We start from the raw sequence: 17,978 nt of genomic DNA, 5'->3' as shown, positions 1-17,978 counted from the left end.
TAGTGAGCTCTGCTGCTCCCTAGTGGTCACAATGTGGAGCTACATCAAGTTAGCAAAGATATTATGGAAAACAACAGGAAGACTTAGCTTTCAAAATAAGAGCACAGACTTCGTGAGGCTGATTGCAGCCCACGTTTAAAATAATGATAAGTATCGCAGCAAATATTATTAGGTGTTCAACAATTACAAATACAGCTGTATTAGTGCTATTAATTAATTATTTAAAATATTTTTCCTCACTAGGGATTTATTTTGAAAGTCCTAAGCCGGACGTGTCACTCTGATTCCTGCTAGCTTGATTCAAAACAGCGTCTTTGCCTCTAGTGTTACTCTGGCCTGACTTTGACGACAATAACAAAAGAGGAAACGTGAGATTAAGGCACAGATTAAAAAGAGCTCCGCGTGTAAAACATTTATACGAGAAAACTTCGGTTTTAGGCAGTTTTTTCTCCTTCAGCTAACGTTACGAGGTGAGAAATCCGTTATCGCTGGAACGATTGTATGGCCTGTTGACGTTATCGTTAATTAGCTGCTGTTTAGGCGACTTTGGCAAGTTTGGGGTAGTTTTCTAAAGGGTTTCAGTTATTTATTCAATTTTTTGTCATATGAATATAACAGCCCTGCTAATAATTGATCAAGAGAGCTGTGTGGCACCGTATGGTGGATTTTCTAAAGCGTTGTTGACATAGGAGGCCTGATGATGCTTTCAGGTGATGCTCATAAATTCAGACATTCGGGGGTCAAAGTTGTAGCATTCCCCATTAAGTAAAATATGTAAAGTGGTAAATCGCAATTTCCAGAAACCAAGACAGCATTAAAAAAAATGCAACATCCTCATTTTATATATATACATATGTACAGTTATCCAAAATGGGCTAATCCACCATAGATTCAGATTGCTCATGTAGTATGAGCTCTGACAGAAGACATGTTTTTTTTATTGTTTTTTTTATTGCATTTACTTGTTTGCTGTTTAAAAGCTTGAAAGCAAAGTCCAACCCTGTGAATAGCTTCAGTTCTTACTGAGCTGTATGAATCAACACTGACATTTGTATGACGTATATGTGACATATCTTAACAGGGCTGTGGGCTGCTTCTAGCCAGTGGAAGAAAAAATGGGACGTATCTTCTTGGATCACATCGGTGGCACTCGCCTCTTCTCTTGTGCCAACTGTGACACCATCCTGACCAACCGAGCTGAACTCATCTCTACGCGCTTCACTGGAGCCACGGGACGAGCTTTCCTGTTCAACAAGGTATCTAGAAGTCAGTGGTTGTTGTTTTTCGCATGACAGACATCAGTCACTAAATGTTGTAGTACTTCGATTGTATCATAGATAAAATACTGTACAACCAAGGATGATATGGTGAGGTGTTGGTTGTTTCTGTTATCACTGAGATAACAGTACATTCATTCGGTTTTCAGAGTACATTTGTAAACAGAGCCATGCCAGTTTCAAGAAGGTACAACCAACAGACATCCAGAGTTTATAATTTACAATATTTAGGACATGCTCTGTAGTACACAGCTGTAGGCAGAACACAGCCTAGCTGTGGAAGGTGGGAGTTACAAGTAATGTGGGTAAAATTACAGGACTTGTAAACAACAGGGAATAGTGTAGAATAGCTGCTCTGTTAGTAATCAATTACATATGTCCAGCTGCCATTTCCACCTGTGTATATTATCTATTCAGCACACTGATGTCATATGCGCTGTGGCAACACAGGCCATTCCGTGTTTACACAATCAATGATCAATAAATCTGTCTGTTTATTTATAAAACAATACAAACACTAAGAGCTTGTGCACATCATTACAGCACTGCATGAAGTGGTTAAAATAAAAAAAAGACAAATGTTTGATGGATCCAGCCTCTCACATGTGGAAGATTTGATGCTTTTTTCTGTTTGTACTCCACTGTGGGTGAATACCAGCTGGCTTCTGTCAGCATCAGCTGTGTGTTTTTTTTTAATGTTTTGATTTAACTTTAATTAAAAACAATGAAAGATCCCTGGAAAAAAAGTAGTTAACTCTGACATGCTGCTCTCCAGGTTGTGAATCTGCAACACAGTGAAGTCCAAGACAGAGTCATGCTGACAGGGAGGCACATGGTGCGGGATGTCAGCTGCAAGAACTGCAACAGTAAGCTCGGCTGGATGTATGAGTTCGCCACTGAGGAAAGCCAGCGCTACAAGGAGGGCCGCGTCATCCTGGAGAGGGCACTGGTGACAGAGAGTGAAGGCTTTGAGCATGTTCCCTCCGACACCTCCTGAGTTCACTTCTGTCACTGCCGCGTTGCTAAACTCGTACAGTCTTTCTCTTCAGCAGCAGTGCATGGACTTGCATGGACAGTGTTCCATTTATGAGTAAAGCTACACCAAAATTACATCACTGGCTGGGTGTTTGTGGAAGTTCAAGCAAGAAGTAGGTGAATGTTTACCCATAGTTTAAAACATCTGGAGATCTCTCCATAGGAGGAGAAACACTGCTGTTCTCCCACCTATTTAAAATCACCTATAATATGTGCCCAACAGATGGTGGTAGTCATGTTTAGGTGTGGTGGGTTGTTGACCTATGTCAAGATATGGGGATTTGCTTTTGCAGCCCTACAGCAGGCTCCAACAAATTGTTGTGTGGGGATTCAAATGGTAATTCTGAACAGCAGACTGGACCAGTTCAGACTATTAATGCTGTCTTATTCAGTAATTTAAATCTTTTGAAAGTTAGCCACAAAGCTGTGAAACATTCCTTTTCTTGTGAGTGTTCAGTGTGAGGCTGGAATTAAAAAGGAAAAAAAAGTTTCACTAATGTTTAACGTGTCTTTTTTTTTAATTGAATAATTTCAATAATTTGCAATGCAGGTCACATTAAATACACTTTTCATTTGTAAAAATATTTACAAATGAAAAGAGTGTAATATATATATTGCACTCTTTTCATTTGTAAATATTTTATCTCTTGTTTTAGATGTATTTGTCTTTCTAATGTTTTAATTGTATCACTGCATGTTTATCTTAAATACCTGGTTTTAACCGGTCTGTGGTTTTAACCCTTATAACGAGGGAAACGCCAGTGTCGAGGCGGTGAAAACAAGCGCTCCTTTGATATTGTTGGATCGCACTGCATTCTGGGAAACGCAGGAAGAATGACACAAGGCAGGAAAGCCCAAATCGGGGTTGTAACTGAATGTGCTGCAGGTCTAGCAGCATTCCTCCCTCTGGATACGTATTTTTAATTTAATGGCATGTAATGTGCGCAGGATAACAGACTGCCTTGCCACTCGGACGAACTCAACACAGAGCAACAATGGCCGGTGAGTTTTTCTTGTGAATACAAGCTAGCACGAAAGGCTACGTTAGCTGTCTGAAAAGCGGCGAGAGCTACAATAATATTAAACTCTCCAGACTTTCTACTATTGTTGTTAGTCACCTTTGTAGATATAAAAGTATTAGTATTTTATATAATAGTTACACATTTGTTAAAGTAGCCTGTGCTTGTTAGAGGCGGCCTTAATAGTGAGTGTGTTGTTACGACCCTTAGCTAAAACAAATTAGCTTCATTTTTACCCTTCTCCCCTCAGAAAAAGTGAGTGTGGTCTTCAAACTGTACTGCCTGACAGTGATGACACTGGTGGCAGCTACATACACAGTGGCCCTACGGTACACAAGAACCATTTCTTCAGGAGACATGTACTTCTCCACAACGGCAGTGTGCATCACTGAGGTCATTAAGTTACTACTAAGTCTGGGGATGCTGACAAAGTAAGTGTTTGTGACCGCTCATCACAGCTCAGAGCATCTGAAGGTGTGTTCATGGTTTAGTTTATATTAGGAATATAGGAATATGCAGCCCATGGGAAGATGAGGCAGAATGTAACAGCTCATGTGTTTTGGCATGGAAACTAAAAAGCATCATGATTTTTTTTATTAACTACTATCCTGATATGAGAAAACCATGCTCATCACAGCTGACGCATGTGACATCTACCTGTTACTCATTTTGTCAGACCAGAAGTTCCAAAAAAGCCTTTTGTATGAAAAATAAAGAAAAACAAATATGACAAGATTTTGAAAAAATGTAAAATCAAGCAAATAAGTTTAATATGACTTTTAAAAAGTGATGTGATGAGAATATTTTACAGCTGCTGAGCACAAGAATGTATTCTTAACAATGTCACACATCAGATAACAGCAGTTATGAGAGAAATAATCTGCACATTAGTCAGTTACTGTAATGTTCAAATCAACATAAGGCAGCCTGGAGATGTAGGGGTTAACCACAGATGACCAGGGTGTGAAATGCAGCAGTCCACATGAACAGGAACCAGAGTCTTTATGTGTAAAGTAGTGTTTTTGCACATCTGTTTATATTTCTAAATCTGTTTCTTTGTCCTGTTTGTATGTTTACCCTCTCAGAGAAACAGGAAGCCTGGTCAAACTGAAGGGCACCATAATGGAACATATTTTCTTCAGCCCCAAAGAACTGCTGAAGCTGAGCGTGCCTTCGGTCGTGTATGCAATCCAGAATAACATGGCCTTTGTTGCCCTGAGCAACCTTGATGCAGCAGTTTATCAGGTATGATATCAAGCCTGTTTGTCAAATGTTCTAATGAACGTAGGTCTGAATGCTCAAACCACACTGGCAGTGTGTTTGTTTGCTGGTGTGCTTGAGTTACACCCATTAACTGTAGCGTAGAGATAATTAGAAGCCACAGTTTATTCTCATGAGAAACACACACAGTAAAAAAGACTAAAGCTGGATCCATACTCCGCGAGACAAAGAGCGGAGAACGCACTCCACGGGTGGTAAGAGATACAAAAAAAAGGTCTTTTCCGCACTGAGGTACCATACTCCGCGAGACGCGTGTGTGCAGAACTCCTCATACGGCCCGCCCACTAAACTATAAGGAAAGACTTTACTGAGTTTTTTAACACACCACAAGGACTTGTGCCATGGCAAGAGGGCATTATACAGAGAGGGTGCCTGCAACAGCGTGAGATGTCCGGCGATGAGTTGTGAAAATGCGACATTAAAAGTAACAATAGCAAAGATTCAGTGTTTGTGCCTTTATGACCACATTTGCACATCTACTGTGTTCCAATGTGCCTGCGATACTTCAAACTGTCCGGTGATGAGCTGTGAAGATGCGACATTAAAAGTAACAATAGCAAAGATATACAGACATTGTTAACGAGCCTATTATGCCCGGGTATGTAGGAGTATATAGAATGGTAATAACAGTCACCATCTGGTATGTGTGAATGGCTGTCTGGAGTTATTGGTGACAAATCACCCTGACTTGCCTTTCTTTCTTTCTTTTATTGCTCATCATGCAAACCAGTATGGTCTTATCTAAATCTGTTGAATCAGTGCTGTTTATACACCTACCTATATACCTGGAGAGGCTCTTGGCTTCTCCACTTTCATCACGCCCACAATAAATTCCGACCAATCACAGCATGGCTGCCGCACAGCCTTGAAAGACAAAGTTCGGCCCGGACCCTGTGCACAGGAGTGCGGATCAGCGGGCGGTCAGAGACAAAAAATGACGTCATTTTGTGGGCGTAACGTCTGCAGGGGGGGAAAATGTCTTTGTCTCGCGGAGTATGGATCCAGCTTAACTAGTTGAATTAAGACGTGCACTCAGTCAGTACAATAGTCCCTTACTGCTCACTGAAACAGTGCATATTTATGATTTATATCATCAAATACAGCATATTATGTTGTAAAATAAAAATAGTATTCGTATAACACATTACCTCATCAACCTTTGCTCACTCGAAAAGTGTGTCATACTATGCATCCTGTTTATTTTAAGTATGACTGATGTGTCAAGAACCTGATTGGGAACACGTTAGGCCCACACCTGTGTCAGTAAGGAAGCAAAAAATATTCACTGCATGACAGGGCCAAGCCAAGAAACGACATGACATTTTTGAGGAAATTGCAATAACACCGTGTCCTCAATATGCAAGTGGAAGAAGTTGAATTTACCAGGAATCTTAGTTGAGTCATTCATGGGTGTGACTCCACTACTAAAATAAACCTTTATGAGGTAGCATCAGAGTATGAGGATGCTGGCACAAAACTCAAAACTGGACATAACTGGAGCAAGGGTCAGTGCTCCCAAACGGACAGAAAGAAAACCCCGCTGCAGAGACAGTTATACAAGCAGCCTGTGGGCTGAAGTATGAACTTGTTTGGCTCCATTCCTGTGAGCAGGCTTTCTGTTATAAACTGATGTTTTATTGGTGTAGACAGCACGTCTGTTAACGGTTTTTATTGCTAAATTACCAACTGTACACAGTGTATGAGATGCAACACGTCTCTCCACACTACTCTGCTGTGTTGCAGTACGCATCAGTCATAAGACACGTCATTAGGTCTTTGAGTCTCAGTGCATGCACTGTAAACCTGTGTAAACATTACATCAAATTAAACCCGCTAGAGATCAGCACTAAATGACTCCGGCCTATAATAGACTACGTGACATTTTACGTACGTCTGCTGCTGCTCTTAAACCAGACCTGCCATATATGATCAGATCTTACCCTCAGCGGAAGTATCAATAACTTGCCTGTTGCTCAATTATCACAATCACACAGTTTCTGAATGTTTTAAATTTATGCTGTAAATTCAGATGTTCTGATCTGTTCATCTGAATGCTTAAATGTTATTTTGTTTGCTGTGTAAAATAAAATATATTACATAACAACATACATTTGGACCCCCCTGTTCTAAAATATGCTTTTAATGCTGCAAAAAGAGCCTATGATTAATTTTAAAATGCAGCAGTTGACCTTTTTTTTTAATGTATTTTTTACATAGGTGACCTACCAACTGAAGATCCCGTGCACGGCCCTGTGCACAGTCCTCATGCTGAACCGCTCTCTCAGCCGGCTGCAGTGGTTCTCCGTCTTCATGCTCTGTGGAGGCGTCACACTTGTGCAGTGGAAGCCTGCAGAGGCCACAAAAGTTCAGGTATGGGGAGCCTTACTGCTCACTTTGTCATGTGACTTCCACTGTCAGGTATTTGTTGTGTTATCTGTTTACCGTCTGTGTGGGTCTGACTCTTTTTCACAGATTCAACAGAATCCCTTAGTTGGGTTCATCGCCATCGCTATTGCTGTCCTTTGTTCTGGATTTGCAGGTAAAATGCAAGCAGATGAACACTCTTCTCATCATCAAATTGTTTTAATTTTAACAAGCAGATATAATAGTCATAGTCATATATAATAGTCATAAAAGATGTGAAGATAGCAGTAGTTGTACCTTAACAAGGTTTGTGTCCACAATTTTAGGTGTGTACTTTGAGAAGGTGCTTAAGAGCTCAGACACATCTCTGTGGGTGAGGAACATCCAGATGTATCTGTCTGGCATCGTGGTCACCTTGATTGGAGTTTACATGACAGATGGAGAGAGTGTCCTTGAGAAAGGCTTCTTCTTTGGTTACACACCCTGGGTGTGCTTTGTAATATGTAAGTATGATAAAACGTAAGAACGTCTGCTGTTTTGTTTCACTTTTTTTACACTGCTCCCTGTGTGCTCCCAGTCCTGGCCAGTGTGGGTGGTCTGTACACATCAGTGGTGGTGAAGTACACAGACAACATCATGAAGGGCTTCTCTGCTGCGGCTGCCATCGTTCTCTCAACGGTGGCGTCCGTCATGTTGTTTGGACTACAGATAAGTAAGTTTGTTTCTCATGATTACACATTTTTAGACAGGTTGTAGCACAGGAGTGTGTTCTCATACTCGTTTGGCTTTGTGTCGTCCTGCACAGCGATCACATTTGCCTCTGGAGCTGTCTGCGTGTGTGTTTCCATCTACCTGTACGGACTTCCAAAGCAGGACACATCCAAAGTGGCTCGGCAAGACACGGACAAGGAGCTCAAACAGAAACTGCTGAATGTGTGAGTCAGCGAGGAGACTGTGTCACATTTCTGGGAAGGTTTGCACTGTGGAAGGATTCAGGGAGCTACTCCTGCTCATGAACACAAAGTGCGAGTGGCTCTGTGCTCAGTTCAGATGAAAGCTGTTCCACATTAACATGACTGAACTCAGTGCTATGAATTCCCTAACTTTAGTGTTCTAATGATTCAAACAATCTTTTTGTTGACATTAATTTTGAAGGTGGTCATTGTAAAAGTCTGTAAATATATTAATCAATGAAGTGTTACGACTCCATATCATGGAGGATCATTTTCAGTTCATTTGTGAAAAGTGACTGCAGTGTTAAATCTGAATGTGAAAGGAGACCACTGTTGAAAGGACTGCATGTGTTATTATGTATTAACATCATCTCTACAGTGTCTTTTGTACCATTTCTGTGTTGCATCCTGTTTTATTTTAAGCTTTTATTAAAATTGAACAGAGATGTGAAGAAAAGTTCAGAATCCTGATTTTATTTTAAAAATGTAATGCAGTATTTACAGTGCAAATTAAATATATTACCTACAGCAGTTGAACAACACTGATACAACTATCAAACTTTGAGCTTCACATTTTCTGAACGGGTGTGATGCCCAGGATCCTCATCCCGTTGGCCAGGACTGAGCATGCGCCGCTGAACAGTTGTAACCTTGCCTATTAGTGGAAGATAACATATGTTTAATATATATTCAAGAGATTCAGTCACATGCATTTGCAAAATTTTGTAAACAGTCACTTGTGTTTATCTAATGCTAAAGACTAGAATCATGTATGCATAACAACGGCTGAATCCTATTGATTTGAGTCAGACTCTAGAAGAGTGCCAGTTTCAAGTTGCAAAACCTTTAACATTCTTTCCAGTAACTGAAACTAGTATAAGAAATAAGTCTTAAAATTGTCAAACACATCATTATGAAAAGCTATAAAAAACATTTTCCCCACTATTCTATTAAAATTACCCATAATCTTACCAAAAGCTGTGATAACCTAGCACCTAAACGCAGCATGCATTTGTGGAGTAGCAAATGTAACCTGATCAGTGCGTGCATGTAAATGCTAGGTTGATCAGAATAGAATATACTTTATTAGTCCCTCAAGGAAATTCAGGAAATTGTGATCACTATGTGTTTGGATGTTTACATGTTGTGTGTTCATGTTTTCTTTCTACCTGTGCAACATCCTTTGGGCTTCCTTTCACTGGCAGCTCTCTGTGTGCTGAAGCAATCAGGTGGCTGTAGAGATAGGATATAGAGACAAAAATGTGAACATATTACACCTACCGACAGTATCTCTGAGGTGGCAGCAGGTAAATATTTAAGACCAATCCCTCAAAACTAACATCCTGTTCCTCACCACAGCTTCAGTAAGAAGTTGACGAGGTGTTTGGGCTGCAGATCCTGGGCTGACTGGTACAGAACCTCATCATAACTGTAAAATGATGAAGAAGATTTGCTTAGGGTGGGTCCTACACTACATACTTTGACAGCTGTTGTCATTTCTCAGCAAAGCTTTTATTTGCAAATGCACAGGAAAGTAGTTTACCGAAGGAGGTGCTGTAGAATGGTGACACTGGTCTGCTCAACAAGAAGGGAGGGATCAAATGCTGCTGCCTCCTCTCGTTCATTCTTCTGCATTAAACTGCCATGACACCATTTACAATTAGCCTGTCTTACTCTATTAGGTCTCATTAAATCACTTGAGTGAGAACAGACCTGCAGAGTCGAGCATGTGTGTACTGCAGGAAAACGCCAGTGTCACCCTGAGCCTGCAGCATCCGGTCCCAGTCAAACTTATAATCTGACAGCAGGGGGCCTTTAAAGTCCTGAGGGAAAAAAAACATTGTCAGTCCAACACCTCAGACAGATTAGACCTACTACTGTAATTTAGTTATTATAATAACTCACCTGGACTATTAAAGCACTGATTCCCACTTTCTCTGCAGTGTCCTCTGGGTCGTCCATTTCTTTTGTTGCTGTGGAAAAAGGAAGCACAGGAGTCACTTCTGTCCCGTAAAACAAAGACATTATCTCCACTGTTTCATTTGCATCATTATGCTTATAGCTATGTTAAGTTTCCCATGATACAGCAATCAAAGTACAAGAGGTTTTACTGTTTGATCGGCTCATGTTGTGCTGCATCCTCGCCCGAGCTTCGTCCAGCACGTCCTCCAGGAACACCACCTCACCCGTCCTGGTCTTCATGCCCTGCACCAGACCAAAGGGCACATGTTGACACCTACAACCAGAAAGGAGAAAGTACCTAAATGTGCAACGTCGACATGAAGCAGTGGTAATGTGGGTCTTGTTTTTGGTGGCTAAAATAGCTTCTGAGCCTTTAAACAGCAGTTTAATGCTTCACTTTTGTGCCGATTATGTTATTGAAGTGCATGGTTTCAATGAAACCATTCCCACTTGTGAATGTTGTGTGTCAAGATATGATCACCTGTCAGCCCATGAATGTCCCATAGCGAGCAGGATCTTGAATAACTGGTAGAAGTGATTCACTTGACTTTTATCTGTCTGAAAGACAAAAAAGAAACTAAACAGTGATCCAAAAACAAGATCGACGTTTTTTCCTGCTACTCAGCTGTGGTTGCATTAAAATGAATTATAGTAACATAACAAGAAAGCACTGGTGTCCTTACCACATAAATCATCTCATCAAAACTGTACTTCTCCCTTCTGTTGATAGCTGCAGCGAGATCTCTGAACGACAAAATAAGCTGCAATCAGAAGCTGCCTGCCAGAGATGACCAGAATAAGATGCCTCTACATTTCATGGTGTTTCTTTAACAATGTTTTAGCTCCTGCTGGTACCAACCTGGTGATGTAGAGAGTAGTGCCGTCACTGCGGAGTAGTGTACAGACACTGCTCATGTCTTCATTAGGGGAAAGATCCACTACACCAGTCCCCTTCCTGTCAAAGAAAACTAACATGATGTCGAGTCCTGGTAAGCTGAGGAATTATTGTTTAATTTAATTTAATTAAAGTTTCCTTTTTTCTGTAAACTTGAATACAAACAGCACACGTGTGCAGCTAGCAATATGTAGATGAAAACAGTATTTAGCAGCTACAGGCACGAAGAGAGGAGTGTGTAGAGGCCAGAAAAAGTGCAAAAAGAGTGCAGTGTTCATGTAAATACAGGTTTAAGTGTCATATACGTAAATAAACTTCAGTCCTCTACACTCCATCTTGGTTTTATTTACAACCCAGTAGGGAAACTAAACCGTGTGTGTGTGTGACCTGCAGCCCTCCTCAAAGATGTTAACTTGGTGTCTTACTGTGACATACTCGGTGGTTTTTAACAGGCCTTGGCTCTGCAGCTGCTGCACCACCTCCTGGGCTTGATCTTGGTGGAAGGACTCCCCGCAGTAAACATCAAAGTGGATCCCCAACCGCTGGAAAGATTTGGAATAAATTTCAATCACACTGTTAAGCAGTGAACTTCAAATGTTTCAGCTGATAAGTTCATATAAAACATATATATATGTCCGACAGATTGTACCTTATAAACATCTCGATACTCTTTTACTGTGATGTCCCTGAACTGTTGCCATAGTGACACAGCCTGGCTCTGGTGCTGCTCCAGCTGTCTAAAGAAGTCTCTGGCAGCCTGCTTCATGTCCTCGTTGTGCTCTGCCTCCTTGTTCACTTGAACATAAACCTGCAGGACAGAATCCACTGATCAGAGGAAAGCCTTTTCACAACACAGCACTGTGCAAGCATGTCACTCACCTCAAACAAATGCTGTAAGGGGTTCTGTTTTAATTTGTCTTGACATCCAAACTGGCCAAAACCAGCTCCCAGCAAACCTGAAGTTTACGATGCGTTACTGGCATTTTTCATAGAATTTCATAGAATTATTTCAATCATCTGAGTGAGTATGTTGGACAAAATACTCACCAAACTGCATCCCCCAGTCTCCAAGGTAGTTCATTCGGATAACATTATTTCCAAGGGATTGCTTTAGGTTAGCAATGAAGTTGCCTGGAGAGGGTGTTTGTACAGTTTAGTGCAAGCAATGAACAATAAACATTTCTGCAGACGGGTTGGTCTGCACTTTAGAATTCAAGATCCATTTTTAGCTCACCAATGATAGTAGAACGCAAGTGTCCGGCATGGAATTTTTTGGCAATATTTGGAGAGCTGCAATACACAAACACACCTGATAAAATGTATGTCATTTTAAAGAGAATGATACACACAAAACCTACCTATACTCCACTAATGTTGTTCCTCTTTTCAGTGTGGTGAACAGTTCACTGTTTAACCCAAATCTGTCTTTCTCCCCTGTTCCAAATGGCTCCAACAATTTCTAGAACAAACAAAGCAGAAAGAACATGTCTATATACCACACTTCATGAATTTCCTAATAAAGTTATTACAGTCGGATTGTTGTGTGCCACTTTAAAATCGACCACTGTCAAACCTGGACGAGAAGCTTGCGATTAACTTTAAAGTTGATCACTCCAGGGCCGGCAGAGATTTCCTCCACCACACTGTCCCGCTCCAACTGAAAATACAGCACACAAATGTAATGTTTACGATTAAGATTAAGAAAACGTTTATTTTGATGGATTGATGTATGGATGGATTTTAAAGGGATGTTATGACAAGGCAAACAAGAAAAGATGGATGCCTGTTATGCAATTGTTTATCAATGTGTGGCTAAGGTGCCAGCTGCTAAGTGTCTACTCCCACTGCATATGTTCCTTAGCTGCCATAACTACTTATTCCAAGACTTACAATTCTTTTACTAGTATTTTGAAAGGTGAAACAAAAACCTTATATGTAATATTATGTTTTATCTAAGGCTGTTCCTTGTTGGAGCCTGTGTCTCTCCCTCTTACCTGATTGGCCAAGCGTTGTGTCTGCAGCTGAATGTCCCCACCGGATGGTAAAATCCCTTTCGCTCTTAATGTGCCAATACACAGTTTGAAGTCAGCAGTCTGCCTGAGGAGCAAAATATCAGAGTGCTTTAAACCCACGGGTTAGAGAGGACAGACACACATGGCTCATTAGAGTCCCACAGTGGGAGCAACACAAATACACTTAACTGTTTCTTAAAAACTGGAACTGCTGTCAAAGCTGGTATAAAGGCATCCTCAGAGTGCTGCAGCGTCCTGCCCAGCTACACATAAATAAAACAACACAACACAAAGTTTGACTTGCTTCAGGGTCAGGGCATTTTAGCATTAGCTAACCGTGTGATGTCTCATATTTACGATTTTAAGCTTCGTTACCTTAACTGCAATTGATCTTCTAAAGAAACAAGCCATGTTTCTTACAAGCGTAAACAAAATATAAAGATAAACTTTAATTTAAGGTAGATAAATCTGTCCATGATCCGCTCACATTGACATAGCAACTATACTTCCTGGGTTAAAGCACCGCTTCCTGTCCGCTCGTCCAATCACAGGCTGAGATTCGGAACAACGTCAAACAATACTAAAGGGATGTTCGATTTATATCTCGGCTGCTCTCAGTTAGTCAGTCATCTTTAAACTGTCACTAAGCATTTGTTTATACTTATAACTAAAGAGGCATTTCATAATTGTAAAAATAAATAGAAAAAATACCATAAAAAATGTGAGAAAAATGCTTTATTTTTGGCATAAATTATCACAATATACCAGAGAAAAACCCAACTTTTAGAATGTCACATAAAAACAAAAAAACACTATAGATGTCTAAAAATGTCAGAATGACATTTTAAAAGCATATTCACTATGTCTACATTCATATTATTACATATTTTTAACTCCAGGCCATCTTTGATATTTGGTTGGTACCCTTATGTATGGTACCTACCAAATTCCAGTCATTTCGACACAGCAGGAGTGCAGATGCAAACAACTTTAGGTTGGGTCTTTTCCAAGCACACACCACTGAAAGTTAATCATGAAATGTCAACACTAAGTCAACATGCAGAAAGGGTCAGCGATCTAACCACTCAACTACCTGGTCCTCCTTGCACAAAATGTTGGCTGATGCCCCCCTCCATGGCCCTGTCTAGTTCTCCTGTCTAATAATGGCTTCTTCCATTTAGGCAGGGGAAGGAACACCTCATTTAATCTTATAAAAGCTAAAACTCATCTTAGAGACACTGAGGTTATTGGAGGAAATTGGTATCACCCAGTTTATATCAATACAGCCTTTGAAAAAAAAGTGTGGTGACAGGAGATGATCAAATCACTGCAAACCCAAACAACCATTTGTGTAAAGACTATTTATTTGCATTTCTTCAAAGCTCCTTTATACCTACAGCAAATAAAATCACAAAGTTCTGTAACAACAGAGAAAAGTCAAGCAAAAACTTACAAAATAAAAATTACAGTGTATATGAATGTAAAAGCAGTAATCACTAATACAGTTTAAACAATGTTTGGGGAAAAAAAAAAGCCAAGACAACGATCCAGTCCAGTCCGAAAGCTGCCTTCATCCACTCATCACAGTCCAATCCCTTTTTCAAAAAAGTACAAATAGAAAAGCTGCACTCCTATCAACCTTTCTCTGAAATAAAGCATGAAGACAAAAAAAATAAAAATAAAAAGTAAAATCCAAAAGGCCAGGTGGGTGGTGGCAGTCAGCCTTCAAGGCATCAGAACAAAGCCAAATAAATATTGACACGGCAGTTTAAGAGGCCACTGGTAGAGTCCCTTTGGACACGTTGGCAGCAGGAAGCTCTCCTAACTCTGGGAGCAACAGCAAACATTGATGCCACTAACTGATGCCTGAGGCAGTGAGTCCACATAGAGGCGGATATGGCACAGCTAGGAGAAAAGTCCAACTAGACCCACAGAGTCCCTGGAGTAGCTTGCAGCAAACAGTATTCCGCAAAATCAGACACAATCACTCAGGAAACATCTGTGAAGAGACAAAGAATGCATGATATTAACACTAACATGTCAAATATACTATTACTTGGTACGAATTTTATAACACAACAAGTGTTTGACAATAAACCATAAACTCACAGCTAGCAGGCTGCTCTCCAAACCTTCGCATCAACTGGTCATGTGTGAACTTGACAAACGCATCATATTGCTCTAGTGAAAGAAAGAAAAAAATAATGCATTAACACAGTTTGTATTCTTCACTATAAATGTTTACTTTTTTTCAAATCTTACCTGCCAGCTTTGTCGTCAGGATCTCATCATACTCCTCGCGAATTTTGTCCTCTCGCTCCTTCAGTAGTCTTTCACAGATCATCCCAACTTGTCTGAGGGAAAACAACGGCTGTTCTTTCCTGATGGGAGAGGACCCACCTGAGGACGTGCCTGTCAGAAGAGTAAGTATCATACAATTAATACAAAATGCAAGATAAAGTAAAAGTAACAGAATCAGTTTCACATCTGTGACATGAAAGCCTGACACCTTTTACATCAAACGGGTATGAAAGAATGTATCAAGCACAGGTGCCATCTTCACTCATTAGCAGACGGTACCTCTTGACTTTACATGTTTAGTTAAAGGTTCTACTCTTCAATCTGAATTGTGCTTACTCTGAAGAAAATCCTATCAATGTACAATCCCTGTTAGCCCTTTCTCTTTTAAGCGTCATGGATGAAAAATAAACAAAACTTTCCAATAAAAGAAAGTGAAAGGAGAAAGGGAGGGATCTAATTACTCTTCCTCTTTTGAGGGAGTTGGCCGTTGATCTGGGATTTCAGAGAACACAAAACTAACAACAACAAGAAACTATCATATTTGACACAATAATATTGGACTTGTAACAAACCAGAGCTGAAGTTGATTTTTGCTTATTTAAAATAGAGACACCTTGCAGCTACCTGGTAAGGCAGATCCACCATGTACGTTCTGCAGATCCAGAGGACAGCAGCCATCCACCTGCTGGAAAGAACTGTCCAGGTGTCGACGTTTCTGCAGACGCTTGTATTCCTGTTTAATATTGTGTAGAATTTGCTCTGAAATAAAAAAAAAATACATGTGCTTAAATCATAACTAAGAAGTAGTACAGTATATGGTCAAGTACACTTGGTGTTTGTACTTTCAAACTTTAAAACAAGAAAAGAACTGTTTAATCGATCTCACACTGAAGGCAGCACATTAACCTGTAACGTTTCCTGTTCAAACACACCAGAACACCAAAATGGTAAATACCGTTTCCTATTGATATGTTGTGCAACTCTATGTATGCCAAATGATTTCCGGTCATCTGCCATGTGCTCCTAAATATGTGGTACTAACATCAAACTTCATACATTATGTTTGGAGATGTGCCGAATGCTCACATCATCATAGTAGGAACTAGCAAAATGGGTGAATGTTTATCTGGGCCGTTTTATGAATAGACATCATATCAATAGATTAAACATGAGGTACCAAATATGAAATATAAAAAGTGGACTTCATTTCCTACCCGTGGTGAGTCTGGACGACACTTCCCCGAAAGGTGAGGGCTCCATACGCAGATATTTCTGCGGTGAAGAAACCGGAGACATGATCGGAGCGCACCTCCTTCTTTTAGGGGAAGCCGTGCTCATTAAGGGATCAAAGTCTAGAGTCCTTTTCAGAGTAGCCCCGCAAGCCATCTTGCTTAAATGTTTCAAAACCTCAAATTCCTTGTTATAAAAGAAAGCCGCCGGTCTGGGCCACGGTCTTTACTGCTAATGCTAGCTAGCGGTTAGCTAGGTCGAAGGGTAGCAACGATTCCGGAATGCAGACAAATACGCACTTTTTTCGCCTTTCACTGTCTTTCACTAATAAATCTCACAACCCTTACGTTAACGAATATCTCCTGAAGCGGACTATATAAAATACCTTTGCGTAAATGCTGTATAAAATTAGATGATTAAAGATTTCACCACATCAGTCACCGACAGTATCGCATCGGACAAGCTTAAATTTTAGCTCCCCAGTCTATGTGTTTAGTCCACAATGAGCATGCGCAATAAAGAGTTGTCAGGCTGGTACTTGTAGTTTTTATCCTGTAACGTGTCCGTTGTTATTTTATTAGTTTGAATGCTGCTAGGCAACCACACTCTTGGTCTAAATACTACAGTTCCCGAAGTCCTCGAGCCGTCATTTTAAATTTGTTTTTAAAATGACGACATCGAGGAGTTCGGGATATGTAGTATTTTGTCACCGCTACAGTGATCACGTGGTTCTTGTAAGCCTCAATAGTTCCAAACAAACTCCGTGTTGCCGTTTACTTCTGTGGGAAAGATAGCAACGAGTGCCCTATTTCATGGTAAATATCAAAATAAACCCCACAAAAGTATATGCCCCGCCGTTATTAGTGTCAGTTTTGCTTTTGAGTTGTGGTGTTGACCACTGAAAGTACTGCATTTATTACTTTGAAAGTGTTAAATTTCGGAAGGAAAGGTTAGCTTGGGTAGCTACTCATGTGAGTGGTGCTAACTTTACAGGTTCGTTCATTCTGCACTTCTGCATAGTCCCGGTTTTGACCCGAAGTGGGCGTGTGGATACACTAATATGTCCCGGTTTGTCCCGGGTGAGTGAGAGTGAGAGACTCAGGGTGAGCGTCGGTCCTGTGTGGTATTTGAGCAGATACAGTAACTTGCGTTAGACAACCTCTAGCTCCCTCATTAGGCTGTTCAGTTAACATCAATGAAAGCTATGAGCTAAACAAAGGAAAAAACATACTTAACCCACAAATAAATGCTCGTGGCGATGAGGCCATTCCGCAGAGACTTGACTCTGTGGAGTGGGTTATGGACTGTAATATAAGATTTAAGATGTCTGGTCACTCCTATCATAGGGTGTTGGACAATTTACTATGTTGAGGTTTCAGTATTACAGGAATCCGGGACTTGCTTTTTTATATATATATATATATATATATATATATATATACTCATGTATCAGATCTATCAAAAAACCACCTGCAGTGTTTGTTAAAGTGAATGTTAAATAAATAATAAATAATAACAATATATAACAATATATCTCTTCAAGCAGCTAATTGATGACACTTGCAATTTATGTCACAGCTGATGGACTGAAAAAAGGATGGGTGGTTACAAGAGTTGTCCAATGAACGTATTTATTAAGGAATTATTGA

General features: G+C 40.3%; 4 protein-coding genes across 5 annotated transcripts; 2 read left to right on the top strand and 2 right to left on the bottom strand.

Moving 5' to 3' along the window:
* The first annotated feature begins 294 nt into the window (after positions 1 to 294).
* LOC114428854 (protein yippee-like 5) lies at positions 295 to 2,805 on the top strand. Its single transcript, XM_028397587.1, has 3 exons — positions 295 to 470; positions 1,082 to 1,256; positions 2,053 to 2,805. The coding sequence occupies exons 2-3, from the start codon at positions 1,116 to 1,118 to the stop codon at positions 2,272 to 2,274; spliced, it is 363 nt and encodes a 120-aa protein (XP_028253388.1). The 5' UTR covers positions 295 to 470; positions 1,082 to 1,115; the 3' UTR covers positions 2,275 to 2,805.
* Positions 2,806 to 3,136: 331 nt separating this feature from the next.
* slc35a1 (solute carrier family 35 member A1) lies at positions 3,137 to 8,386 on the top strand. Its single transcript, XM_028397567.1, has 8 exons — positions 3,137 to 3,314; positions 3,582 to 3,762; positions 4,417 to 4,576; positions 6,830 to 6,982; positions 7,085 to 7,151; positions 7,303 to 7,479; positions 7,554 to 7,688; positions 7,782 to 8,386. Exons 1-8 carry the CDS (start codon positions 3,308 to 3,310, stop codon positions 7,913 to 7,915), a joined length of 1,014 nt encoding a protein of 337 aa, XP_028253368.1. The 5' UTR covers positions 3,137 to 3,307; the 3' UTR covers positions 7,916 to 8,386.
* rars2 (arginyl-tRNA synthetase 2, mitochondrial) lies at positions 8,383 to 13,311 on the bottom strand. 2 transcript variants are annotated; one of them, XM_028397550.1, is made up of 20 exons: positions 13,174 to 13,311; positions 12,988 to 13,061; positions 12,781 to 12,883; positions 12,360 to 12,443; positions 12,145 to 12,245; positions 12,021 to 12,076; positions 11,834 to 11,917; positions 11,666 to 11,742; positions 11,436 to 11,594; positions 11,222 to 11,328; positions 10,751 to 10,846; positions 10,575 to 10,635; positions 10,373 to 10,449; positions 10,041 to 10,165; positions 9,835 to 9,902; positions 9,643 to 9,752; positions 9,473 to 9,568; positions 9,284 to 9,358; positions 9,099 to 9,162; positions 8,383 to 8,584 (listed from the first exon to the last, which is right to left on the bottom strand). In XM_028397550.1, exons 1-20 carry the CDS (start codon positions 13,207 to 13,209, stop codon positions 8,498 to 8,500), a joined length of 1,740 nt encoding a protein of 579 aa, XP_028253351.1. In that variant the 5' UTR covers positions 13,210 to 13,311; the 3' UTR covers positions 8,383 to 8,497. The 2 variants fall into 2 exon arrangements, 1 of the variants encoding a protein (XP_028253351.1); XR_003669613.1 differs by lacking the exon at positions 9,099 to 9,162 and having other exon boundaries at positions 8,457 to 8,584; positions 9,211 to 9,358.
* An 833-nt stretch (positions 13,312 to 14,144) lies between these two features.
* On the bottom strand, positions 14,145 to 16,824 carry akirin2 (akirin 2). Its single transcript, XM_028397586.1, has 5 exons — positions 16,314 to 16,824; positions 15,724 to 15,858; positions 15,061 to 15,210; positions 14,908 to 14,979; positions 14,145 to 14,797 (listed from the first exon to the last, which is right to left on the bottom strand). The coding sequence occupies exons 1-5, from the start codon at positions 16,483 to 16,485 to the stop codon at positions 14,787 to 14,789; spliced, it is 540 nt and encodes a 179-aa protein (XP_028253387.1). The 5' UTR covers positions 16,486 to 16,824; the 3' UTR covers positions 14,145 to 14,786.
* Positions 16,825 to 17,978: the final 1,154 nt, after the last annotated feature.

Source organism: Parambassis ranga, chromosome 24 (assembly GCF_900634625.1).
Source record: "Parambassis ranga chromosome 24, fParRan2.1, whole genome shotgun sequence".
Taxonomy (NCBI): Eukaryota; Metazoa; Chordata; class Actinopteri; family Ambassidae; genus Parambassis; species Parambassis ranga.
Note: the sequence above shows the minus strand (reverse complement) of the source record. Positions and strands in the feature narration are given on the sequence as shown.